The sequence below is a fragment of the Engystomops pustulosus genome, chromosome 6 (genome assembly GCF_040894005.1).
Source record: "Engystomops pustulosus chromosome 6, aEngPut4.maternal, whole genome shotgun sequence".
NCBI classification, from domain to species: domain Eukaryota; kingdom Metazoa; phylum Chordata; class Amphibia; order Anura; family Leptodactylidae; genus Engystomops; species Engystomops pustulosus.
The window spans coordinates 135,020,140-135,044,553 of record NC_092416.1 but is presented as its reverse complement, the minus strand read 5'-3'; the positions used below and the strand labels follow the sequence as shown (position 1 = coordinate 135,044,553).

At 41.6% G+C, this 24,414-nt stretch overlaps 2 protein-coding genes across 12 annotated transcripts in view; one reads left to right on the top strand and one right to left on the bottom strand.

Moving 5' to 3' along the window:
* The window catches only part of LOC140064355 (uncharacterized), a 52,373-nt gene extending 46,307 nt beyond the window's left edge, over positions 1 to 6,066 (top strand). For 8 of the 10 annotated variants that reach the window (XM_072111154.1, XM_072111159.1, XM_072111151.1 and 5 more), the window contains 2 exons: positions 3,565 to 3,607; positions 5,300 to 6,065. In XM_072111154.1, the coding sequence (XP_071967255.1) occupies positions 3,565 to 3,607; positions 5,300 to 5,328 (72 nt within the window). In that variant the 3' untranslated portion in view covers positions 5,329 to 6,065. Of the gene's footprint in view, positions 1 to 3,564; positions 3,608 to 5,299 lie in introns of all 10 variants that reach the window. The other 2 variants (XM_072111160.1, XM_072111155.1) reach the window with 2 other exon arrangements.
* Positions 6,067 to 20,172: 14,106 nt separating this feature from the next.
* Positions 20,173 to 24,414, bottom strand: part of MRC2 (mannose receptor C-type 2) — a 59,121-nt gene continuing 54,879 nt past the window's right edge. For both annotated transcript variants that reach the window (XM_072111149.1, XM_072111150.1), the window contains exons 26-30: positions 23,711 to 23,860; positions 23,202 to 23,321; positions 22,157 to 22,336; positions 21,944 to 21,970; positions 20,173 to 21,312 (exon numbers count right to left, since the gene is read on the bottom strand). In XM_072111149.1, the coding sequence (XP_071967250.1) occupies positions 21,089 to 21,312; positions 21,944 to 21,970; positions 22,157 to 22,336; positions 23,202 to 23,321; positions 23,711 to 23,860 (701 nt within the window). In that variant the 3' untranslated portion in view covers positions 20,173 to 21,088. The remainder of the gene's footprint in view (positions 21,313 to 21,943; positions 21,971 to 22,156; positions 22,337 to 23,201; positions 23,322 to 23,710; positions 23,861 to 24,414) is intronic.

The following is a 24,414-nucleotide window of genomic DNA, read 5'->3' as shown; positions in this document are numbered from 1 at the left end:
CATAAAAATAATGGAAACGTAAAACAAATTATGGATATAAAAAGAAGACCAATGGCAAAAGGTTTCTATCAAAAAAAATTTGTGGTATCACTTTTTGTCTAAAAATTATAACATTTGAAACTTTGAAAATAGTCATTTTTTTCAAATTTTTCCTAAATTTTTGAATTTTTACCCCCCAAAAAAGGAACGGATCACCGAAATGACACTACTAACATAAACTACAATGTCTCACGAGAAAACAATCTCAAAATCACAGAGATATCTTAAAGCGTTGAAAAGTTATTACCACAGGAAGAGACGCTGGTCAAATTTCCAAAAAAAGTTGCGAGCCTTAACCTGCAAACAGGCTGCGTCCTTAAGGGGTTAAATTGTTCACTAGATGTGATGACAAATGTGATGGGATGTTTGTCATTCCTGACCTTTATTTGATTTGTCTTGTGAATTTGAACCAAATCTGATCTCTGAATCTTTTTGGTAACATTAGTTGCTCTCTTTAGCATCCACCTAGGGTACTGGTGATTAGCCAGTCTACTGCAAGCTTGCTTCGTTTCTAAGTTTAGGGTTGTTTAGGGTCAGTGCAATTTCTCTTAGTATGGATCAGTTCACCCGTTGGTGCGGTTGACAAAACGTGGCTTGGAGTATGGAGTTAGTGGCAGTAGATTTTATATCTGCTGTGAGTGTGAAAGAAATTAACCTTATCCTGCTGGAAGCTTTGTGTAAATTTCAAATTGACATCATTATTATTCACATATGCCATAACTGTATGATGAGCAGAACTTTTAGAAATCAGAAATAAAATTTTATATTTTATCATAATTAAATGCAAAACATTTCAATCAAATATTACACCAAGGTTAAGTACGACATGTCAAGAAAAAACAATCTGAAAATCAACTTGGTAAAATAAAGTGTTCTAAAGTTACAATCGTATATAATGACAAATGACAGATTTGAAAAACCGGCTGGGTCCTTAAGGGGAAAATGAGCTGTGTCCTTATAGGGTTAATATTGATTAGTTAAATTTTCTGCCATTTTCATTTTTTTTTCTACAAAAAAATACCCTTAGTAGCTTTTAGACGGATGTATCGATTGTGCCTTTTAAGAATTGGGTAAACTTTTTGGGCTAAAGCACTCAACTCTGAGTGCCAGCCAACATCTGTGACATGTGACTCTGCTCGTCTTCATTTCATTTTCACATGTAAAAACATTTTTTGTGTAACTTTATGAATACTCAAGACAAACCAAATAGCAGACCCCAGAAGACAGTTGTGAGGCATTTATCATTTGGAAGTTTTCAGTTCTCTGTTTTATGTAATTCACTGAATCCTGAGTTGCTTTGGCTTATTTTTGTATGTTCTGTATTTGGCTGCTTTATGAATCAAAACGCTGGATGTCTTCCATTAGGGATACAGCATAGAAACATTGCAAAAGACAACAAAACATTTGCCCAATTAACTTCATAAAAACTCCCCAAAAAAGAGGGCTCAAATGGTAATGTTAAAGCTCCACCTCCCCCCAGACTCTTTGGAGGAAATTTATAATAAGCCTGCGCCTCGTGTGCTGGGGTATGATGAAACCCTGCCCCTCCAGCACTGCTGGATACATTAGGAGGCTCTGGTCTCTTGATGTATCTGACAGGCCAGACTGTGCAGTGTACAATTTGCAACATTTGCGTTATTAACCAGCAAACATTCAGCGTGAATGGTTGCAGGCTATAGCAAGTGCACAGGTGTGGGGCAGAAAAGCCCACCTCCGGTCCACTCCGTCGTCAGCTTTCCCCTTTTTCCCACCCATCCACGCATACTTGCCATGGAGGGGACATAGATGGAAAAATAATAGCAATGCCTACTGGATCGAAAGGCATTGGGGCAGATTTACTTACCCGGTCCGTTCGCGATCCAGCGGCGCGTTCTCTGCGGTGGATTCGGGTCCGGCCGGGATTCACTAAGGTAGTTCCTCTGCCGTCCACCAGGTGACGCTGCTGCGCTGAAAAGCATCGTTCCGCACTGGAATTCACCGGGCCGGACAAAGTGAAGGTAAGTGCGTCCCAAGCGACACTTTTTTTGTTTTAAATGCGGTGGTTTTTCCGAATCCGTCGGGTTTTCGCTCGGCCACGCCCCCCGCTTTCCGATCGCGTGCGCCAAAATCCCGAGGCAATACAGGGAAAGTCGGCGCAAATCGGAAATATTCGGGTAACACGTCGGGAAACCGTGAATCGGGCCCTTAGTAAATGACCCCCATTGTGATTATTTCAGAGCTTGCATGCCAGTCATATGTAAGCAAAGTAGATGGAAAATAAACAGCTACATCCTTAATTGAACAAGACTAAGCCTGTCCCACACTTGGATCTATAGGCATTTTAGCTGTCAGACTCAATCAATCAATGTTTTATGATATGTTGATATTTTATAACACATTAAGGTAGAAATATTCCTTAATATTACATGAACAGAGGACACTGGTTACCTGCTCTGCAGACCCCGATATAGAGTGAGTGACGGGTTTATAAATTCGGCAGAACACATTTGTATTGTACATCAATGCCTCCAACACAACTCCATCTAAAATATCCTATTCCCACACTTTAAGACCAACTTACCTCATTTATTATAGTTTATTTGAGATATAAGCTTACAGTTTCCTTCCAAATCTAGCAGAATGCTCATCCATGCAACAGTAATATAAGCTGAATAGCTGGAGATTTCCCACAACAGCGGTAATAACAATGTGAAAATAGAAATTACACGCCACTTTTTGTTCATTCTGAATGATATAATCATGCATTTCCTGAGTGGAAAAGACTCTGTGGAATCTACAGGGATTCATAGCAAACCAAACATTAGAAAGCAAAATATTAAGACGCATTAATTATTGTATACTTAAGGGCTGGTGTGTGGACAGGGCAGCAGAATGGGTGGAGGGGTATTTATTGCGATGTCATAGTAAGTGCTAAATGGGTTAATTACCTCTTAAGGGTTGCAGACCAATAAAAGAAATTAAATGAAACCTACCACTTGTAGTGGCAGGTTTCCGATGGCAATACCGAGCACCAGCTCAGGGTGAGCTGGTGCCGGAGCTTATTTTAGTTAGTGTTTTAAACCGCGGTATCGCGGTTTAAAACACTTTTTAAACTTTATAGCCGGCGCAGGCAGGCTACCGTGCGCGCGGCTACATAGGAAGTGAATGAGAGCCGCGTGCACGGTAAGCGCCGAGCGCGTACCTGCCTGCGCCGGCTATAACGTTTAAAAAGTGTTTTAAACCGCGATACCGCGGTTTAAAACACTAACTAAAATAAGCTCCGGCACCAGCTCACCCTGAGCTGGTGCCCGGTATTTCCATCGGAAACCTGCCACTACAAGTGGTAGGTTTCCTTTAAGTAAGGGATCAAACATATTCACTGATCTGAACCACAATAAGCTGTTTAAACAAGTCAACAAATCTATCAACCAAATAAGAAATAAAGGTCATCCTACTCTTAGGACCTCCTTTCTGGATGTTACAGGGTGTGTGAAATGCAAATCTGGTAACACGTTCTCTTTTAAATAAACTCTATTTATTTTATAGCTATCAAGAAGATTTTTACATTTGAGCCTAGGAAGACATGAACGTAAGTACAAGCACCATTCAAGTTTTACCAGCACCCTCAGTAAGCCATGACATATCCTTTCTAGCATTCATTCTTATATGTTAAAACTCACCCATTTATAAATTCACCTTCAAAGTCATATGCACATGAGCTGAGAAGAGTCACATTTAGAGGCTGGTAGAGGAGCATATGAGCCGCTCTCTTGGGCCATATTGCACCTAGAAGTATCAGTGCTTTTTGGTTTCATATTACATATGCATGTTTTAAATCATATCAGGTTTGTGGTTTTGGGAGCGGCAGAACTAGAGATACAGACAGTTAAAGAAATAGTCCCAATTATGACTTTAACTGAACATCCCTCCCGTTTTGTAGCACACAGAACAACAATCCTTATGCAGTTTAAATATGAGATTTTTGTCTTCAATAGAACTACAAATGTAATGATCCCTTTCTATCCTCTAAACCAGACTCATTTAAGGCAAAAAATGACTTCTAAACTCATATGCATTTAACTATAATGGTCTAGTTTAGTGGGGTTAAAGCTGGTAACAGTCCCTTTATAGAAATATTCCTATTACTTTATGAACCTACATAGTCGGGAGTGGTCTGGGAGGTAGTGTGGTAGCTAGTCCCGATCTGAGAATCAAGGTCCAACATTGTGAAGTAGCACTGCACCTCCTGACAGTTTTTCACTTTTGAGTTACACCCTGACATCCATGTGCAGGAAACACATATATAATAACCAATCATAAAGTGATGACATAGCCTGTCAGTGTTGCCCAGTATAGTAAATAACTGCTCCTAGCTATAACAAAATAGAATGGGTTAACAAAAAATATTTTATATTTCTATGTATCTTTATCTATCAGATATTGATTGATAGATATAAATAGCCTATCTATATCTTTCTCCTTGTATCTATATCTATCTCCACCTGTCTTTGTCTTTCTATGTATCTCTATCTTTCTACCAATCTATCTGTATATCTATTTTATCTATTCCTGTCTATCTATTTATATCTATGTATGTATGTATTTATCATATTACCTCATATGATAACAATGACAATGGGTCACATGTATCACTTGTTTTTTCTGTTGTTTTTGAGCCTTTTCATATTGTCGCACTGTTTTTGCGCCAGTCTTGCGACTAAACACCAAACTAACTAGAATTAAAGGGGGGCAGCAGAAAATCAGCACTAGAGGATCCTCTCCTGAAGAAGCCACTGCTGAGGAGATCACTGGGTGTAGGGTGTCACATACCTTGGCTCTGCTGTGAGGGTTTTTCTCATGCTGGGATGTGGGAGAGAAGCAGAGAGAGTAGTTTGTAGCATGATCACATGTAAGTACACAAATCTAACATTACGCCTATATTGCACCTAAACTGAGCTTCAATTGTGCCATCACAGATGGTTGTAACTTGTGATAATTCTGGCGCAACAATGTGCCAGAATGAAGGTGCAACAACTAGCCTTGAGTGCAGAACAGTAATACATCTGGCTCAGTGGCTCCTGTATATGGCGATTATGGCAAATATTTAGACTCAAAACCTAATCTATGACGTTCCATGGGTCATATGAAGTCGTTGTGCAAAATTTGGGGATTGTAAACATGATGGTGCAGATTCTTTTAGCAGACATAAGTACACACACATACATATTAACAATACATCTTTCTAGTTTGACTTTTTATATGTAATTTTCTCTCTCTCCAGATACAAGTGACAATGAGCAGGATTCCTAAACTCCGTTTATTTGAACCAAGATTTATAATCAGATTTTGGTGCACATCAACTTTGCCATGAATAAGTAGGCAAACATTGTGGAAGAAGATGGCCTATACATATTTCCAAAAGCAGAACGAAACAAAACAAAAAAAACATTCACCTTCTGTAAATAAATAATACATCTTAACTTCAGTGTTAATAAATACAATTAGTGGAAAGGCAACATAAAAATTAGCACGTTATTTCCCAAATAAAGCTGAAGATTTATATCAAAAGTGACAAATGGAAACAGGTTTTTTAAAAAAAAACATTTTTATTTTTTTTAAGGAACCATTTGTTTTTATGCATTGTGAACCAAACATACCTTGAGAATGCTGTAGTGACACTGATGCAGAAACATATCTTTTTTAATCCCTGAACTGAGTTGTTTTTCTCAAAAAACAATTATAAAATTGCCATATATAAACACATTACACATGGAGCTTTCTGAACCGTCCAGACAGGACTAATCAACCTGAGCTGAATGACTCCTACACAGCAGCAGGGGGATGGTGCATTGATTGATTACTTCTGCATGTCAGGGAGAACACAGTGATGCCGTGTTATCGCCTTATGCTGGGCAGGACAAGGTTGGAGTAATGTATAATTAGGGTAAAAGGAGAAGGCCTGGGCAGCCACAGGAGTAACGGAGCTTCATTATCATAATTTTATAATAGTTTTTTCAGCAAAACCACATTAAACATGATATGTTTCTGCATCAATGCAGTTACAACATTCTCAAGGTATGTTTGGTTCATAATGCATGAAATCAAATCGTAGATTTCCTTTAAAGAAAAACTACCATGAGGAATCTACTATCAGACGTAAATCTGATGGTAGATTCTTCCTAGCTGCCTCTGATCTAATCTGTTATTTAATAATCCTGGAACCTAATTTAACTTGTTAAAAAACTTTATTTTAGTAATATGTAAATTAACTGCAGAGGCTACTGGGGCGTGGAGTAGCCTTAGCTCCCAGTGCCTGGCCAGTGCCTGGCCAACCAGTAGCCTCTGTAGTTAGTTTACATATTACTAAAATAAAGTTTTTTTAACAAGTTACCATATATACTAGAGTATAAGCCGAGTTTTTCCAGCAAAAAAATGGCTTAAACAGGAGTCAAGAAAAAACCCAAAAACTGTAGTCAGCTTCTGACGCCCCCGGAGCAGGTCCACTTCCACACATCGCGGCCCCGGCATTGGTTCCATGTCACAGTCCGTCGCAGGCATAGTGACATCAGCCGCACGCTGACATTGTAATGTGGGCGCCAGCATCGACACACACTAGGATGTCAGCGAGCGGCTGATGTCATGGTGCCTGTGACGGACCGCGCGAGGACACAGAGAGTTGGAGCCGCACTGGATAGAAGGGGACCTACAGGGCTGGCAGGATATATACTAGAGGGGGCTGGCAGGCTATATATTAAGGGGGCTGGCAGGCTATGTACTTAGGGGGCTATCAGGCTATATACTAGAGGGGCTAGAAGGCCATATACTACAGGGGGCTGGCAGGCTATATACTACAGGAGGCTGGCTGGCTATATACTACAGGGGCTGGCAGGCTGTATACCAAAGGGGGCTGGCTGGCTATATATTACAGGGGGCTGGCTGGCTATATACTGGAGGGGCTGTGCTCAATGCATTTCCCACCCTCAGGTTATATTCGAGTCAATAGGTTTTCCATTTTTTTGTGTTAAAATTAGGGGTCTCGGCGTATACTTGGGTTGGCTCATACTCAAGTATATACGGTAGGTTAAGTTCCAGGATTATTAAATTACAAATTAGGGCAGAGGCAGGCAGGAGGAATCTACCATCAGATATACTTCTGATATTACAATCCTCATTATAGGTTTCCTTTAACAATACAACATCTATACAACCATATGAGACTATTCAAAGTCAGTTGGTATTTTCTCTCAGAATTGGTGTGCATTGGTGTGGCTTCTGCCATTGAAGTCGTCCTGCTTATCTTTGCCATTTCTTTAGTTGAGCCAAATGGGGTATAAGGAAAAAAGAAACTGGTTTTTAATGACTTGTAGAAAGTAAAAAAAAACAGGTGAGCTTATTTCACACGCTGTGTCGTAGTAAACTTCACAAATACTGCATACTTACAAAGTCTTTTAAACAGTAAAACAATTATCTTGAATAAGTCATTGATGGAAAAAATCTAAATAAATTGCTTCACAGCTCCTATGCACCCAAAATGAAAAATGTAGCCAAGTCTGTTTTGAATCATGTTTTGTAATTTTTCACCTTTTTGGGGGAAAATTGGATAAACTGTAACCTACTACTTTTTTATGTTTTAAAGTTTTTACAGTGCAGTATAAATAACCTAATTGGGGGAATTTATGGAGCCACTAGAAGGTGCGCCACATTGCTAAAAACAGGTCTACAGTAGAACCCAGTGGATTACCTTTAAATGGGAGTCTCCCACCTCCCTGAGCATTAAAATCTGTTATCTTAGAAATTCCCATATCTGATGAGGCAGTCGGTGCAGCAAAGTTGTGTCCCCAACACCGGGGGCAATGCTATTCCTGTCTGGATCACTACCTTCTCTGTCAGATTAGCAGGAGATTTGTCTTGTGAGAAGCATGGGGTGACACCAGAAGAACAGCAAAGTGATTTAGGCGGGAATAGCAGTGCTCCAGGTACTAAGGACATGTCCTTGGTGCACCAACTGCCTAATTAGCATACCGAATAAAGTGGGAATATTCTGGATATGGCATAGTGGACCGAAAGGGAAGTTGGAAATCGCAGTGGATTCCTCTGCAACTTGCTGCCAGCAGATTATAACACTTGGTGACGGTGGTAGGCACACTTAAAAGTGAATCTATCAGGTTTATCAGTCCTCATAGCTATATTTCTTTTTTTTTTAATCAGAATGTATTGAATTTTAAACATTATGTAAGACTAAAACCACGTACAGAAGGGTGTGCAGACCCTAAGTAAGAAAACACACTTAAAGACAAAGAGTAAAAAAGGGGGTGCTGCCCACCCCAATAGGTATGAGCGGGGTAGATCTCATCAGGTAGGTCTATTTCCTGCATGCAATATCTCAAGGCAGGCTCCAACAGTAGTGTAAGACAGAAGAAAAAGGTATATTGTTCACCGCATCAACGTCCTTGCCCGCTCTCTATTAGCGCACATCAAGCACCGAGAGTGAAGTTAGATTACACAGTACCTTTCTAACTTCACTCTCTGCGCTTGATGTGCGCTAATAGAGAGCGGGCAAGGACGTTGATGCGGTGAACAATATACCTTTTTCTTCTGTTGAATCTTTAGGTGTTTTCGACATCTCACCTGTGTTCCCCTGCGCCGCCCCCCCCCTTATCGAATGTTTTTTCTTTCACATAATAGGTTAAGGTTTGAGCTTTTGTGAAAATTTTTGTTATTTGTGAGTAGTGTAAGACATCAGCTTGGGGAAGAATCCTGGGGGGACGTGCCCTTTATTACCACATCCTATCCAATAAATGTATTTGAGTATATCAACACTAACATCAAAAGACTTTAACTACCCTCATTGTTATTTTTTTCTTTTAACGCTTCTCTCTAGTTCTAATTCAGACATGCGCATGTCACAACCTGAGTTTCAGGCAGTAGCAGGTGTGCGGCTGTGGTAGGGGTGACATTGCCGGTTTCTGTATACAAACAGAGACCGTCAGTGACGTGCAATGCTGTGGTGAACAGGAGCGCAGAAAGAGGTGATTATAAGAGGTTTATTATTTTTACAGCTCCCCAGTCATTATATAGATTTTTTTTATACCTGAAAAACCCTTTAATCCTAGTAGTAGGTCCGTCCTGAATATCCAATGGATATATACAGGGTTCTGAATGTTGGAGGTGTATCGCCATCTAGTGGCTAATAGAATGAAAAACCTGCAAATGACAAAAACATATAGGGGCACATTTACTTACCCATCCCGTTGACGCCGCCGATCCGGAATGTCCGACGAGGATTCGGGTCTGCCACTGAGATCGTGCGTCCAGTTTCCTGCATGTGTCGCTTCCCCCACTTAGGTCTGCCGGAATTCACCTTCTTCTTCCCGGTGCATGTGAGTGCTGATTTTGCAACACATTTTGGTGTTTAAATTCTGCTGTTTGTCCGTATCAGTCGGGTTGTCCGACATCCACGTCCCCCAATTTGTGTTGCATGCAAGCCGGCGCCCATGCACCACAATCCGATCGTATGCGCCAAAAACCCTGGGCAATTCAGGGCAAATCTGAAAAAAAAGAGTAGTTGCTCATGGATAACGAAATAATGATTCCACATTGAATAATATTTTTAAAGAGAAACTACCAACAGCTGCGAATCTTCTGGAGGATGATACCATGTTTAACCATAAAAGGAATATAATCTGTAAGGTTCAATATGTTGGTAGTAGTTTATAAGATTAAGTTCTGCTCACAGTTTCTCTTTAAGACCAACACTGTATGTGACTGATTTTATAAACTTAGGTAACTTGCAGCTGTGGCCTCTGCCTGGAAAGGCAATAGTGAAATGGGTGTAAGATGGAGAGGTGCTACCACCTGACCAGGGGGAGTACAAAACCCCTGCGCAGTGGGAGCACATGGTCTTTTGGTCCAGTCTGCAGAGTCAGTGTGAACAGAGAGACAGTGGGGCAGATTTACTTACTCGGTCCATTCGCGATCCAGCAGTGCGTTCTCTGCAGTGGATTCAGGTCCGGCCAGGATTCACTAAGGTAGTTCCTCCGACGTCCACCAGGTGGCACTGCTGCGCTGAAGTCCGACGAAATGCACTCAAGTTCACCGGCCTATTTCTAGTGAAGGTAAGTGCAAGTTTCGCAACCCTTTTTTTTTTTTAAATGCGGCAGTTTTTCTGAATCCATTGGGTTTTCGTTCTGCCAAGCCCCCCGATTTCCGCCGCCTGCATGCCATCGCCGATGCGCCACAATCCGATCGCGTGCGCCAAAATCCTGGGGCAATTCTGGGGAAATCGGCATAAATTGGAAATATTCGGGTAACACGTCCGGAAGACGCGAATCGGGCCCTTAGTGTGTAGCACACCTTCAGTGCTGTCACAGAAACCAATCCCAGGAACTGTGGCAGGAGACTGAAACCAGAGCTGCAGCTTTCACAGTTTGGACATAGCTCCATCTCAATTGTGACAGCCTGCATCTACTACCAGACTGGTGCACTATTCCTGCGCACCACTCTCCACGATCATTCCAGTACCAGAATCCGAATCTGATGTTTGACTGTTCTGGACCGTCGCCTGCTATCTGCTGTTTAATAAAGAACCGTAAGTTGATTTGCACAATGTTGCCTAAGTTTGATCCCTGGATATGGCTGTCTACCACCACGGGCTTCCCCATCCATTTCCTAGGGACTCAGTTTACAGACATCTCAGGGGTTGCCCCAGGGAGAAACGAGTACTTCAGCCTCTCCCTCCTTAGATTGAATAAAGCAATATACATGTGCAATACACAATGGCCCACATTAATGCAGTTTGGCTGTGTATTGTGCAGAGTGAGCCAGATTCATGAATTGTAGTGCACGGTCTTCATGAATCTGGCCCTCCCATGCACTGCTCTGGAAGTATTCACCAACTGCTTTTTGGTGCACTTTGTTCATGCTGCAGACACAATTGTGGCGCACTAACTCTCCCCTTTTGGAGCACATTTTTTCTGTCTTGTCAGGCACAATGCAGACACGACACAAAACTGGCACAGACACTATAGCAAACACTTTAATAAATGTGGGCCAATCCCTTCCTCAGCTGCTACTGACCACAGTCTTAAGATGGTTATAGTGATCTGTGGGGTTCCAGCAAATAAAGTATGCTTTAGGTGGACTAGGTGCCGATGCGCCACAATCTCTGTATAAACCCGGAGATTTCCTGGTGCAGACTTCTGATCTATAGCACTGACACATAAGCCCACATTTAATAAAAACAGTGCAAACTGCCTGTGTAGTGTTCAGGGTGCGCCAGATTCAGGATTTCTTTTTTGCTGCACCTTTAACATAGGTTGTGCGGCATTACTGTCAGACTTTGCATGTTAAATGTGGCCCACAGTCCGGATGTTCAACGCCCATTTCAGTGACAAAATTGCAAAGTCCGCCAGAAACCGGCACTATCACCTTAGTAATTGTGCACCACAGGGCTGAAGTAGCCTCTCTGCCTGCGTTGAACTATGGAAAGATGCCTCTTGACCATTCAAAACAGTAAACTTCAGTGAGTTACACTTGCCTGTACCTCTGTATAGTTCACAAACTGCTAGAACCTTTTATTTTTCCCCTAGAATAATTTACTTTTAAAACTTTTTGTTGATACTTGTGCCTTCTTATGAGATAATATATTGCTTATCTTACACACAGCAGTTGACCATAGACCACCTCTGTAAAGTTCTCTTCTGTACCTGCTGTTCTAGTGAAGAGTGGAAGGTGCCACAGAGATGCTTGTACCGCCATCTTGTGGTACTACATAGCAGTGTGTTTGCTTTGAAAACTCTATATTTGACACTCAATTTACAAAGTTACATTCTACAAGACATTTTGGGCAACTTTACTACTTTACTGGTAATAACTGTCTCTCTATGGATATATTAAACTCACTAGAGAACCTTGAAAGTGAAAACATCTATCAGAAAGTATCCAGTCTTTATTAATTCACCAAGAAAATTAAAGTGAATTGTGTGTGGTGGTCTTTCATAAAGGGGTTGTCTAAAATTATATCTTTCAGAACAAGAGACAGGGGCTGCTCTAAAAAAAACAAAAATATATATAATTCTCTTCCCGTGTCCAGGCCATGGTTGTAATATCACTTTCCCTCCCACCATGTGCTGAAACATCCTCTGCAGTTGTAAGATTCCATTAGTCAGAGGGGGAAGGGGGTAGTTATGAGGGAGAGGGAGAGACAACCTATGTAACTACAGCACAGAGGGGCTCTAGTGACACCCCCTAGAGCCCTTCAGACTCATTAACATAATTGTAATTGCAACACCCCTGCCGATGCATAGGCTTGGTGGCTGTTGCGAATAGCGCCCTCTCCATGGGAGGAGACTGATCACCTCACTAGGAGGTCTCCAAACGTGGAGAACTTAGTAATTGCAGCTTTACCACTATCTGGTAAAGCAAGAGTTAACATGACAAATGTTATTAACCAATCATATCTTTGTAGCATTGTAAAGCAAGCTGGATGCTGGTTTGAGGGTGCTGCCACCTGACCAGGGGACTATAAAAACACCATGTGGATGTAAGCACATGGTCTTGGATCCCAGTCAGCAGAGTGAGAAGCAAGTCCGGTGTGCAGCCCCTGCAGAGCTGCTATCCAGACACACTACAAGGAAGCAGAGTGTCTCAGGCCACTGCCTGACACCCTGAGCAAGTTAGGAGAATAAGCCCCAGAGCATAGGTCCACTGTCCAGACTCGGCTACATCTACCAGCCCAGCCTGATGCCATTATCAGGCTGTGAGAAATCCTTCCTATGGACCAGCTATCTCCTACCAGTTTTCCAGCCTGCTGAATCTGCTGCTAATGTTTGGCCATTGTCTGCTGTTTGAAGTTGAATAAAGAACTGTGAGTTGAACAATGTGCCTCAGTGTAATTACTTCGCCATCATGGGCTCCCAGTCCTCCATCACCCAAGGATTCACATATACACCTCAGGGGTTGTCCCAGAGAGAAACTTCCTTAATCAGCCTCTCCCTCCCTTTTCTTGCACACACCACCTGCTGGAGACCTGTCAGGCTGTAGGCTCATCCTCCGGTCCCAATACCAAGAACTGTGACTATAGCATGCCCTAGGCCACATAAGCCAACCACAACGGTATTCTGGACCCTAGCTTTCTACAACCACAGAAGAAAGGCTAGGCTCTAGTGTGGGATGTTGCATAACCATCTATGAGTAAGTGTCCCTGGTTTATCTTGCTTTTTTGTCTTGATTTTGATTGTACATTTCTTTTTAAGAAGACCCGTCACCCAAATTTTACCCCTCACACCTGTAATATCTGCTGGTATAGGGTTATAAGTACTCCACATGTCACCGTAAATTATCTGCCACTGAGGCACTTTACTTTAATTATAACCATTATTCTGGTATGTAAATGATTAGACAAGAGTCAATTTTTGAATAGAAAAGGCACATTTTCTCCAGGCTGCCAGTGAGCCACGCCTCCTTTTTTAAGGGCACTTAATGTCCTTACCAGAATTTCAGGTGAAATTAGCAGTTTGCATTGTGTGGGAAAATGCTGATTTTTTTGACCATTTAACGCACCCTGTGATGGGTAAGACAAGATATGGTGGGCGGAGCCAATAAAGACAGAGGCTAAAAAAGTTTGAGGATCGATTTTACTGGTGGGGGAGGCAGATTTAAGCTGGGACACCTGGAATGTACTTTTCTAGAAAGGCACAGTCGGGGGTAAGGTGTATTGTGCTTGTCCTTAAAGACAAGTTTCCTTTAATGTATTTAAGTATGACAAGCAGAATTGCTTTGGATATTGTCCTGTGTGGAATCTGCATTTGGTTCTCCCCATGAACCCAAAATGGCTCAAAAACATGAAGTCATGAAGTCCACCAGATGATGTGAGAATCTGCACATTTTGTATGGTCCACACTCTCATCAGATATATATTTCCATTATAAAGACATAGCACTTAGCGTGGAACACTTTTTGATGACTGATTAGACACTCAATGAAGATTACAATTAAATTATTGTTAATGTTGTCAGTCAGATGACGATTCCAGTTTAATATTAGGCAAGATTAATTATTGCTTGAGTTTGCAGAGGCAACCTGCAGCTCTCCAGCTGTTACTGAATCCTGAATATCTGGTACAGTATGTTCAAAGTTGAACTACATCGGCAGATGGATAACCTTATGTTACATAATATCACTGTATAGCAAGGCCAAAGATAATATATACTGTGCACATTAATCACATAATGCTTGTTACACTGGGCTCCCTTGCAGTGGTTTTTGTCATGTTTCTTTGTCACATTTTTGCTGTGAATTCTCTGTAATCATGGCAACAATGCTATAGGACACCCAGTCTTATAGGATGCTAACTTTAAAACTATATATACACAGATGCTTTGGTTGCACTTGCCTGTATTTATGTATCCATTCCCATACTTAATATTTTTAGAAGGTCACTCCAAATACATTAAGTTGCCTCTTATCCTGATTCCTGCACCACAAGAATAGGTGTCACTTGTACCCCCAAATGAATGCAACGGCTGGTTGGAGATGTGCGGCTGCTCCATTAATTTTTATAGGACAGCTGGAGATAGCCAAATACAGTGCCCAGCTAACTCCATTGGTCACAAAGAGATTGAGTGGTGAAAATCTGTTCATTTGGGAGTACAAGTGATCCCTATAAGGAACAACTTAAAGCGCAACACTGATATTTTTTTTTCCACAAATCAGTAGCTGTTGGGCTGTGAGACTCTATTACCTACGTTCAGCAGTTTCTTTGCTATCCTCCTCAGTTTAGCCTGTCTGTGCAGTGGCTGTCTCGTCTGGCTGTGCTGCTTATCACTGTAAAACCATTCTTTCTTTACATTCATTTTCTATGTGATCTAAATATGGATGCTTGGGGCTGCTGCTCCCTTATCACTCTGAAGGGTGGAGGAGGTCTCTGTGTGTAACTAGCAGAAGGGCCCTGTATCGATGCCAATCTGTGGATGTAGAAGTCTCCTGCAAAGAATAGTATGGTAGAATGGCTCCCTTATTCCCTATTAGTCCCTCCATCCTAGTCTTTGATTCTGCAAAACTTTCTCTGCCTCCTTCTGCACCTCGAGCTGAATCATAGACTTCTCAAACAGAAACCATCCCCCCAACATCTGCTCTCTGGACACCACAGTACTCACACAGCACAGACTGTAGACTTAAAGTAACTGTTTCACTGCTGGTTTATACAACTTATCCCATGCTCATCCATGTGTCAGAAGCTGCCAGGCTAGTCAGTATATCCTATATGTACACACTGGGGCTGATTTAATAAGGGCCACGGGACCACACTTTCGTTGGACATTCTGCTGACTTCCGTTTTGCGCCGCTGGGACAGGGATTTAAAAGGGGTTTTTGGCGCATTCGATCGGATTGTGTCTCAATCGCACCGGCTTTCATGCGACAGAAATCGGCCAACAGACGATCCGATCGATTCGGACTGCGCGCAGGATTTAACATTTAACATACACCGGGAGGAAGATGGTGAACTCCAGCGGACCTGATCGGGGAAGCCACACATGCAGGATATCAGATGCACGATTCTTTATGAATTGCGGCAGAGTTCATCCTCGTTGTACAGTCCAGGTCAGGGATCGCGCAGGGACCAGGTAAGTTAATGTGCCACACTATGCTGAGCTCAGTATCTTTAATTGTAGGAATTTCACTGGATTTGCTGAATTACCGTATATACCCAAGTGTAAGCTGAGTTTTTCATCACAAAATTTGTGCTGAAAAACCCTAACTCGGCTTATACTCGAGTCTATAAAAATGAACACTGTACTCACTTTTCTGACGTCGCCCATAAGTCCTCCTTCGGCTTCCGATGCTCCAGTGCCACCTCGGGTCCTTCGGATCCTCTAGGGGGTTCTTCCACTCCTCCTTGTCATTTTGTGTGCCGGTGGAGCGCGAAGACCCGAAGAGGAGCGAAACGTCCCGAAGAGGAGCCGAAGAGTAGTGGAAGAATCCAAAGAGGGCCGAAGGACTGAGGCGGCACTGGAGCATTGGAAGCAGAAGAGGACCTACGGGAGACGTCAGAAAGGTAAGTACAGCGTTAATTTTTTTTTTTTACTACAGAGTCTGGCTATATACTACAGGAGACTGGCAGGCTATGCACTACATGGGGCTGGCTGGCTGTATATTCTAGGGGCAGACAGGCTATATACTAGGGGATGGTAGGCTATATACTACAAGGAGCTGGCAGGCTATATACTAGAGGGGCTGGCAGACTGTATACTACAGGGGCTGGCAGGTTATATACTACAGGGGGCTAGCGAGCTATATACTGGGGACGCTGTGACCAATGCATTTCTCACCCTCAGCTTATACTTGAGTCAATAGGTTCTCCCAGTTTTTTGTGTTAAAATTAGGTACCTCGGCTTATACTTGGGTCGCCTTATACTCGAGTATATACGGTAATTCAGTTACTTCTCACTGGATATACTTCACAAAGCGTCCTGGGAAGTGAGGGCATCTTATAACTAACTCAGCTTTAAAGTGAGCCTGTCACCAGGAATGTAATTTTTTTATCTGGTGACAGGTTCCTATAACAGCGTGTGGTGAGTGTCAGAGGGGTGGCAGCTGCACAAGTCTGTGTATCTCAGTCTTCCCGATGCACTTTTGCTCTCCTCCTCACTCATTCAACTCCCTCCAACCTTCCCTCCGGACCTGTCACCAGATAAAAATGACATTCCTAGTGACAGGTAAGCTTTAAAGCAAAAACAGGGCAGGAATCTCTGCCCACAGCACTGCTGCTGAGGAAGCTTTGTGACAAGCAGCTTGCAACAGAAAAATGCCATAACTCTGAAAAGAAAAGGACGTGCAGCACAATATGGGCATCATTCTCTATGTTTTGAAAGAGGTGAAACACATCTGATAATGTGGTCAAAACTAATATGAAATCAGAGCAACACTTAATATATCTCATGCAGGACAATGTTAAATGATAGGATTCTGTCTACTTGTGACTTCACAAGTATGTAGTAAGCCCCTAGTTAGGTGAGCAAAATGGTTAAGGTTCTGCATACTGACTTTAAGACTAAATTTATATATAAAGGTAATGGCTATGTCTATATTACTGATTTACATAGACTGAAAATGAATACCATCATAAACTGCACTTGTCAATGTTTACATATGGGTTTCTGCAAATCTAATTCAGATAAAATGGACAGTAAAATCTGCCATTTGTGAAATTTGCCTAATTGAGCCACAGCTAATATTCATGAGCTTTCGTGTGATTATGTGTGAAAATTGTTGACAGTTTCTGCACATCAACAGTTGCCTTTAGCGTAACTAAAACTTTGAAGCCAATCTTTTTTTTTATTTCAGAAATTAATAGAGCTGGTGATAATAGTTATCTTTGTAATATACTTCATTAAAGAGGTTACCCTAACAGGGTCCCCCATATACAACTTACCCAGGTAAACTTCCTCTGCAGTGCTGTGACGTCTCATGTCCTATGGAAGTCTGTCATTGGTAAGCAAGAAGTCCCATGTCCTGCTTCCTGTGGGTCAGGAGCAGCTTTCTATAATAAAATATATTTTGGGATGAGGTAGTCTCTGTGTAAAATAAAATGGCTAACAGTTCTTTGAATGGACCTCCTCTCGGTACTGCTAGGTTGTAAAGGCTATGAGAAGCGAGGTAGATGTGCCTCTTCATTATCGCTGTGCAGATTGTTAACCCACGCCAATGGCACTCCATACTATCACCCCCACATTGCTGCATGGGTTGCAGAAATGATCGTTCAATATCTCTACAGAGACCGAGAGGAAGACTTCCCAGTTTGTTTCTATATGGCAGTACTGGATCCTCTCCCAAGCCACAAGACTATAAGGCTTTGCTGATGTGCCTGGAGGACGAGGGATCCCTTCCTTCTTCTTGCTCACCTTGATCTATTCCTTTGGTTCTTTATAATCTCACCCTTCCTGTTATGTCTTGTCTTTCACCCACTACTCCTGGAGACACGTGTCCCTCCAGCTTTAGTACTATAATATAGGTTTTCCTCTCCCCTTCATTTTCTTTTCATTGTTAATTTCTTTGACTCTTGTCTAGACTACTGTAACTCCTTACTAATTGGTCTACCACTTACTAAAGTCTCTCCTCTACAATCTATTCTTAATGCAGCAGCCAGACTTGTTTTTCAGTCCAAACACTACAGACACCTCCGGTCTATGTCAATCCCTGCACTAGTTGCTTGCCTCCTTCTGAGTACAGTTTAAATTAATCACCCTCATCCACAAAGCTCTGCACAATTCTGCACCTCCTTACCTCTCATCTCAGTCTATCGCCCAACCCATGCACTTTAATCTGCAAGTGATATAAGATTATTCTCTTGCCTGATTCAAACCTCCCAATGATGTCTCCAGGATTTCTACCGAACTGCACCAATTCTCTGAAATGCTCTACCCCAGACTAATACCCAACCACCAAAGTGTCAATCGTGCCCTTAAAACCCATTTTTTTAGGCAGGCATATCATATTCTCTTTTCCATTTCCTTATAAAGAAAGACTGGACCATTATACAAACTATTATGCCTCTTATGTCAACCTTTCATCCTCATAGACTGTAAGCTCTTGCGAGCAGTGCCCTCATTCCTATTGTTTCATATTACTGTTATTATGCTGTAAAGTCTTATTATATTTGTATATGTTCCCCAGAATCTGCAAAGCGCTATGGAATTTGAAGGCGCTTTATAAATAAAGATTGTTATTATTTTGTTAGGGGTTCCTAGGTTATGATTAATCACTAAAAAGTGCTGAATGTAATATTTGTCACATCCATGACAATATGATCCATGCCTCAGAACGCAGGCACACCCATGTCCCTCTTCGTGGCGGCGCTGCTCTGGTCCTTGGCTTGCTCTTACCTCTCTGCGATCCTGCTCTACTCCCGGCTAGGCCGCACACGCGTCCCCACTCTCTAGGGCGCGCACCACTAATTGGCGCTGGCCACTTCTGGGGTTGCTATATAATCTTTAACTATTTTCTGTGAAGTGAAAGCACTTCTCTGTTCCTGCTTTCCCGTACCTGCTTCAGTGTTCCTGTTTTCCTGTATTCCGTTCCTACATTCCTGTTCCCATGTTCCAGTCCAGCTCCTGGGTTCCTGCTCCTGTTTTCCCGTGTTCCAGTCTGTTCCTGCGTTCCTGTTCCCGTATTCCTGTTTCTGTGTTCCTGCTCCTGTGTTCCCGTTCCCATCTTCGTGGTCCTCCCATTGCTGACCTCGGATTGGACATTTGCGTTGCATCTCTGCTGCCTGCCCTGACTGCCTGCTTGCCTGACTATGACACTGTCACCTCCTAAGGTACCTCAACCTTGGCTTCCACCGCAGGATAGTTGCACTTGTGGAGCGACCTGGTGGCACCCTGCCGCAGCAAGACCATCCCGCTTTGCTGCTGGCTCTGGTGAAGACCAGGTGCCACTTAGATTTCGGTCCCAGGTGTCGGGTAGTACCATCTCCCGCGGTGGTCCAGAGGGTCCACTGATCCCGAACCCTGACAATATTATGTAATATAATTGCTGAATTGCTTTATGAATGTACATAATGTACAGGGGAATAAAGTATCTCTGGACTCATTTCAATGCACATACTTTTAGAAGGTATTTCTGTTTATTTCTAGTGACCTTTAGAATGTGATAGTGTTTGGTAGCCTTTTATCTTTTTGTTACCATGTAAACCTGAAGCCTTTACAGTTCTGTATTTTACCTCCTTCTGCCTTTTGCATGTTATACTGGTGCTGGGTGACCTTGTTTCTATGGCCACTCTCTTTTCAGTTTGCAAATTATTTTATGTTCAATCAGATTTTATAACATTTACTATTATCATCTGCACTGTTCATTTATGCAGTTTTGTTAAATGTTGTTTCATATTAAGTTTAATATATAAAAATAATAATAAAAATAATAATATGTTACATTATTTTAAATGATTACCTACTTACTTAACAAATAGCTTTGTTTGTAAAGTAAAAGAAAGCTTCAAAAACTGTAAATTCAGCTTTGTGCATGTTAATGTGATAATTTGTACTAAGCTGACAAACTGTCTGGAGAGAACAGACTAAAAAACAGTGAGTAAAATCGCTGACACAATCCAAAAATAAAGGATATCATTTCACCCACACAAAACACAAACAAGACAGTATATTACAAGTAATTGCGTTCACGTTTATTGTCATTGGCCACATACCTATATGCCAGCCCTGGACATATGGGCATATATACATGTTCCCCCAGAGATTAGCACACAGTGCTCTTGCCTATGGGATTCCTGGACTACATAATTTCTTTGTTCCAGAAGATGCCCAAACATTGGCACATTAATGGGATGTTATTGGGCGAATTGTCCTCGCACAGCAGAGAGGAGATATCCTACATATTCCCAAGCACATCTTATGGTAGTTTGTGAGATGAGGGTTTATCAAGTTGCGTTCACTCTTGGCTTATATATGCAATTTAATACAATTGCTGACAAAGTGCAGTATAAACTTTTCCATCCAGCAGAGGCACAAGGCACATATTTGGTCCATATTTTACAAAAGGCTAAGATACAAGAGAGAATAAACTACTTACTAATGACAGGTCACAGAAGAATCAAAAAGATAAGAAGTGATAAGAAATGCACCAAATTTATAGAGTAAATGCTACTATCTGTTGTAGCCATTTTGGTCATAAGCTTACAGCACACATGTACACTGCCAATGAGAGCATCCCCCATACCCTATTATTATTATTGTGTTTTATTTCTAGGAGTGAACGCATCTTGAGCTAAATTTCATTTTTTTCTCATCTGGGGTGGTTTAGGATGGTGCAGGGGATCATTTCCAGGGTACAGGGTCTTGCTTAAAATTATGGCTTCTTGTTGTTGGAGTACCTTGCCATACATTGCTCAACAATGTTCGACAGCTCCCAAATAACACTGACAGTGTACACATTCGAAAAGGGGCATCCTGCACCCTCTGTGTTATCGAACAACTCCAACAGTGGTGGTTAAATGAATGAAAAGTCTTGACCAACCCATCCCCCATTCTGATTATTTCTTGATGACTGGACTTGCACTTTACTAATCTTGTTGTTCATTCATTTCCATATCCGACACCAAAATGTTTTTCTCGATTGATCCGTCTGGGCTTGTACTGGTGCGGCTGTATCTGGCACTTTCAAATGCTCCTTGTTGTGCTGCAAGCTTCCTGCGGCGGTACAGGTAGATGATTGCAACTATTAAGATACACAGTGCGAAGGTGGATAGCACTACTATCGCCACTGCTGTGCCGTGCGGTGGTAGAACTGGAAGGATACAGAACAAGTTAGACACTAGAAGATGCTATTCCAGAGAGAGAGCTAAATCTGTATACCAGACAATCAGATAGATTGAATAAGGGTAAGAAATGATGGGGGCCACAAACAATTAACACATTTTGCCTATAATTTGTAACAAACATATTACACTACATTATCACTTTATGAGTCCTTACACATTAGCTGCACGTGGTCTAGTATAGTGTTTCATTCAAATTATGAGAAATAGGAAGTCATTCTCCACCCACTATTTTCACTGGGCTATAGAAGACACAGATGTGACCAGTAAAGAGTGTATGACATAAGCTTTGCTCTAAAGAAACATATATTAATCCTATCCACAACAAAACTTTTAATATATGTAAATTAGCATTTTGGATGGACCATGGGCATGGTCAAGAGGTGCATTCACTATTGCCCAGTTTAACTGGCCATCTTTGATTGACAATGTTAAACTTTGCACCAGACCTTGTGGCCATGCCCAGTCTTTTGTGGATATTTCCATGTCTTCTGTGGATGCTTTGCTGCATTTTAATATTTATATTACAACATAGCTACAATATCTGTGACTGTACTTTAATCTGATTACATGTTACTATTCAACCCATGCGTCACTTACCAGATCTGTCCAATTTGATTTCTTCCACTGAAAAATGACACAAAACAAATTGATTACTTCCTGCTTAATTCACAGGTGAAACTTTTTAGACTTTGCAGTAATGTGGTTCCAATTATATACGATTTATACTGTAATTATCATCTTGTACACATCTCAGTTTTTCAGCAATATAGCGTGAACATTTGTTAGAAATGCAGTAAACCTTTAATTTACCTCTAGATAGTTTGCAAATAACCCCTTTGGTGATGTTGGTGCAAGAGCCCAGATGCCATACTCCATCGTTGCCTTCAATCCAGTAGCAAGAGTTTGGGCTCAATAAACTTGGTCCCGAGTCTTGCTGCCCCCAGTTGGAGTAATTTACTGGAGAGTTATCATTCCATAAAAGGGAACCTTCTGTAATAGAAGAGGTAAAAGATATATATATATATTACAATATTAGACGTTCCTGTAGCCCTTTAGTAGCTGTTATTCATAAAATGTGTCTGCCTTCCAAATGGGGAGAGGGGAGTATGCAACCAGACACACCACTCCACTTAGAGAGAAAAGAATAAGGTTACCTGCACATGAACGAGGCAAACATCAGATGATATTGTCAGTTTTACACGGCTGATTTGCCTCAGTCTGGCAGCTGCTTTTCATGGATCCTCATAAACTATAGTCTATGAGAGAACTGTTAAAAAAGGTTCTGCCTAGGACATGCTCTACTGTTTGATGGATCAGTCTGGTAGTCTGTTAAAAAACCTTCATGATCAATTAAAAGGTTATGCATTTAGTGTTGCCATGTGCTTTGCCGAAAAACAGATGGCACAGGCCCGTTTTACCCTGTTTTGTGCTGACAGACTAAAGGTGTTTTCACAGTGTTTTTCCATTTTGTAACGGAATCAAAACGCACCGGGCCGTGGGCAATTGCATATGCAAGCGCATGCAATAGTCTCTCAGCAACCAGTGGCTTGCATTTAGACACCGCTGAAGGCGCTGATTGTCAATCTCATGCGTTTGCATACAAATGTATACGCGATCGGCCCCAGCCCGGCCTTTCAGCTTAGTCAGGCGGCCTTCATACACATAAGATAGAGCCAAGCTGCACACAGGTTATCCTATGGTTAGCTGATCAATTTCTCAAACCAAGACAACCCCTTTATGTCAGCGTAATGTCAGCTTTTCACATGTCTTGGTGGCCCAAAAAAATCATACAATGCTGAAGATAACTCTGTCATTACTTCTTTTAACAGAATAGAAAACTATGAAATAATCAAACCTTTGACACTGAAGGACATGCCAAGCCAGGCTCCTTTGGACTGGCTCTCATATGTCTGCAGATGTTCCCATACAAATACGTTTTCGCTCTCATGCGCAATAGTCAGTACTTCACCTCCAACTGTGAAATAGCAAACAGAAATTCAACACACACAATTTATCACAGAATTGCTACGGAGACACTGAGATCTGTCACATTCTACATATTCCTATACAGTAAAAAAGAGCCTATACACACTATACAATAAAATGGTGTCATGCACCTTCAGAGTGTTAGAATATCTCCATAGCACAATGCCATAGAGCGGTAGCATGTAAAAGTACAGTAGGTGTAGCACTAACACTAAATAGGAATTTTTAATAATTTACTAGAAATACTATATATTTATGTTGCTTATACATATGTATGTATACATATATAATATATATTGCTGTTACTTATATGGTTGTTGTGCTCACTTAAGCTAAATTCTATACTTGCGAGACTAGACTAGAATAAAAAACAATTACCTTTCTGGCACCTCTTGGCTGCATCCTTTTGTCCAACACTAACCTCCATGTGGAAGGAATAGCAGTAGTCACGGAATGGGATCCAATCGGAGTCACCTACTGAATGAGGGCACGAGCTATTCAAGCTCCATTTGTGAGATTTGGATGATGCTGTCCAAGAAAAGAGAGAATGTTTAGAGAAATAGGGGGAGATATATCATCAGTCCTATGTAGCTTCTTGGCGTATAATTATCACAAATTTTTGCACAAACATTTTTTTGCTGTTTTTTTTAGCAATGGCGGAAAAAATACACCACAGAGTGTGCAACACCACATTTATCAACTGAGAATTTTCAAAAGAACGCACATTTGATCACAAAACTACACCACATAGGAGGTGGTGTATGTGGGGCCATTGCTACTAGAGGGAGGAGATTTATCTAAAACTTGCACAATTTAAAAGTTTTTGCTCAATTTTATGTTTGAGGTATCTGAGAATCTCCTGTGCAAAAACATCGCAAAAAAGCAGAAGTTGAGCAGATGTTAAACATATGTGCAACTGGTGCAGTCTATTGGCATAGAGCACACACAGCTGTCATCAGAAGGCATTTAAAGGAAACCTACCTCCACGGATCTACCTATAAAGGTAGATCGGGTGATAGGTGCCTTTTAAGGGCTAATCCTCACATCCCCGCAATCTTTTTCAAACTTTTATGTCCCCAATA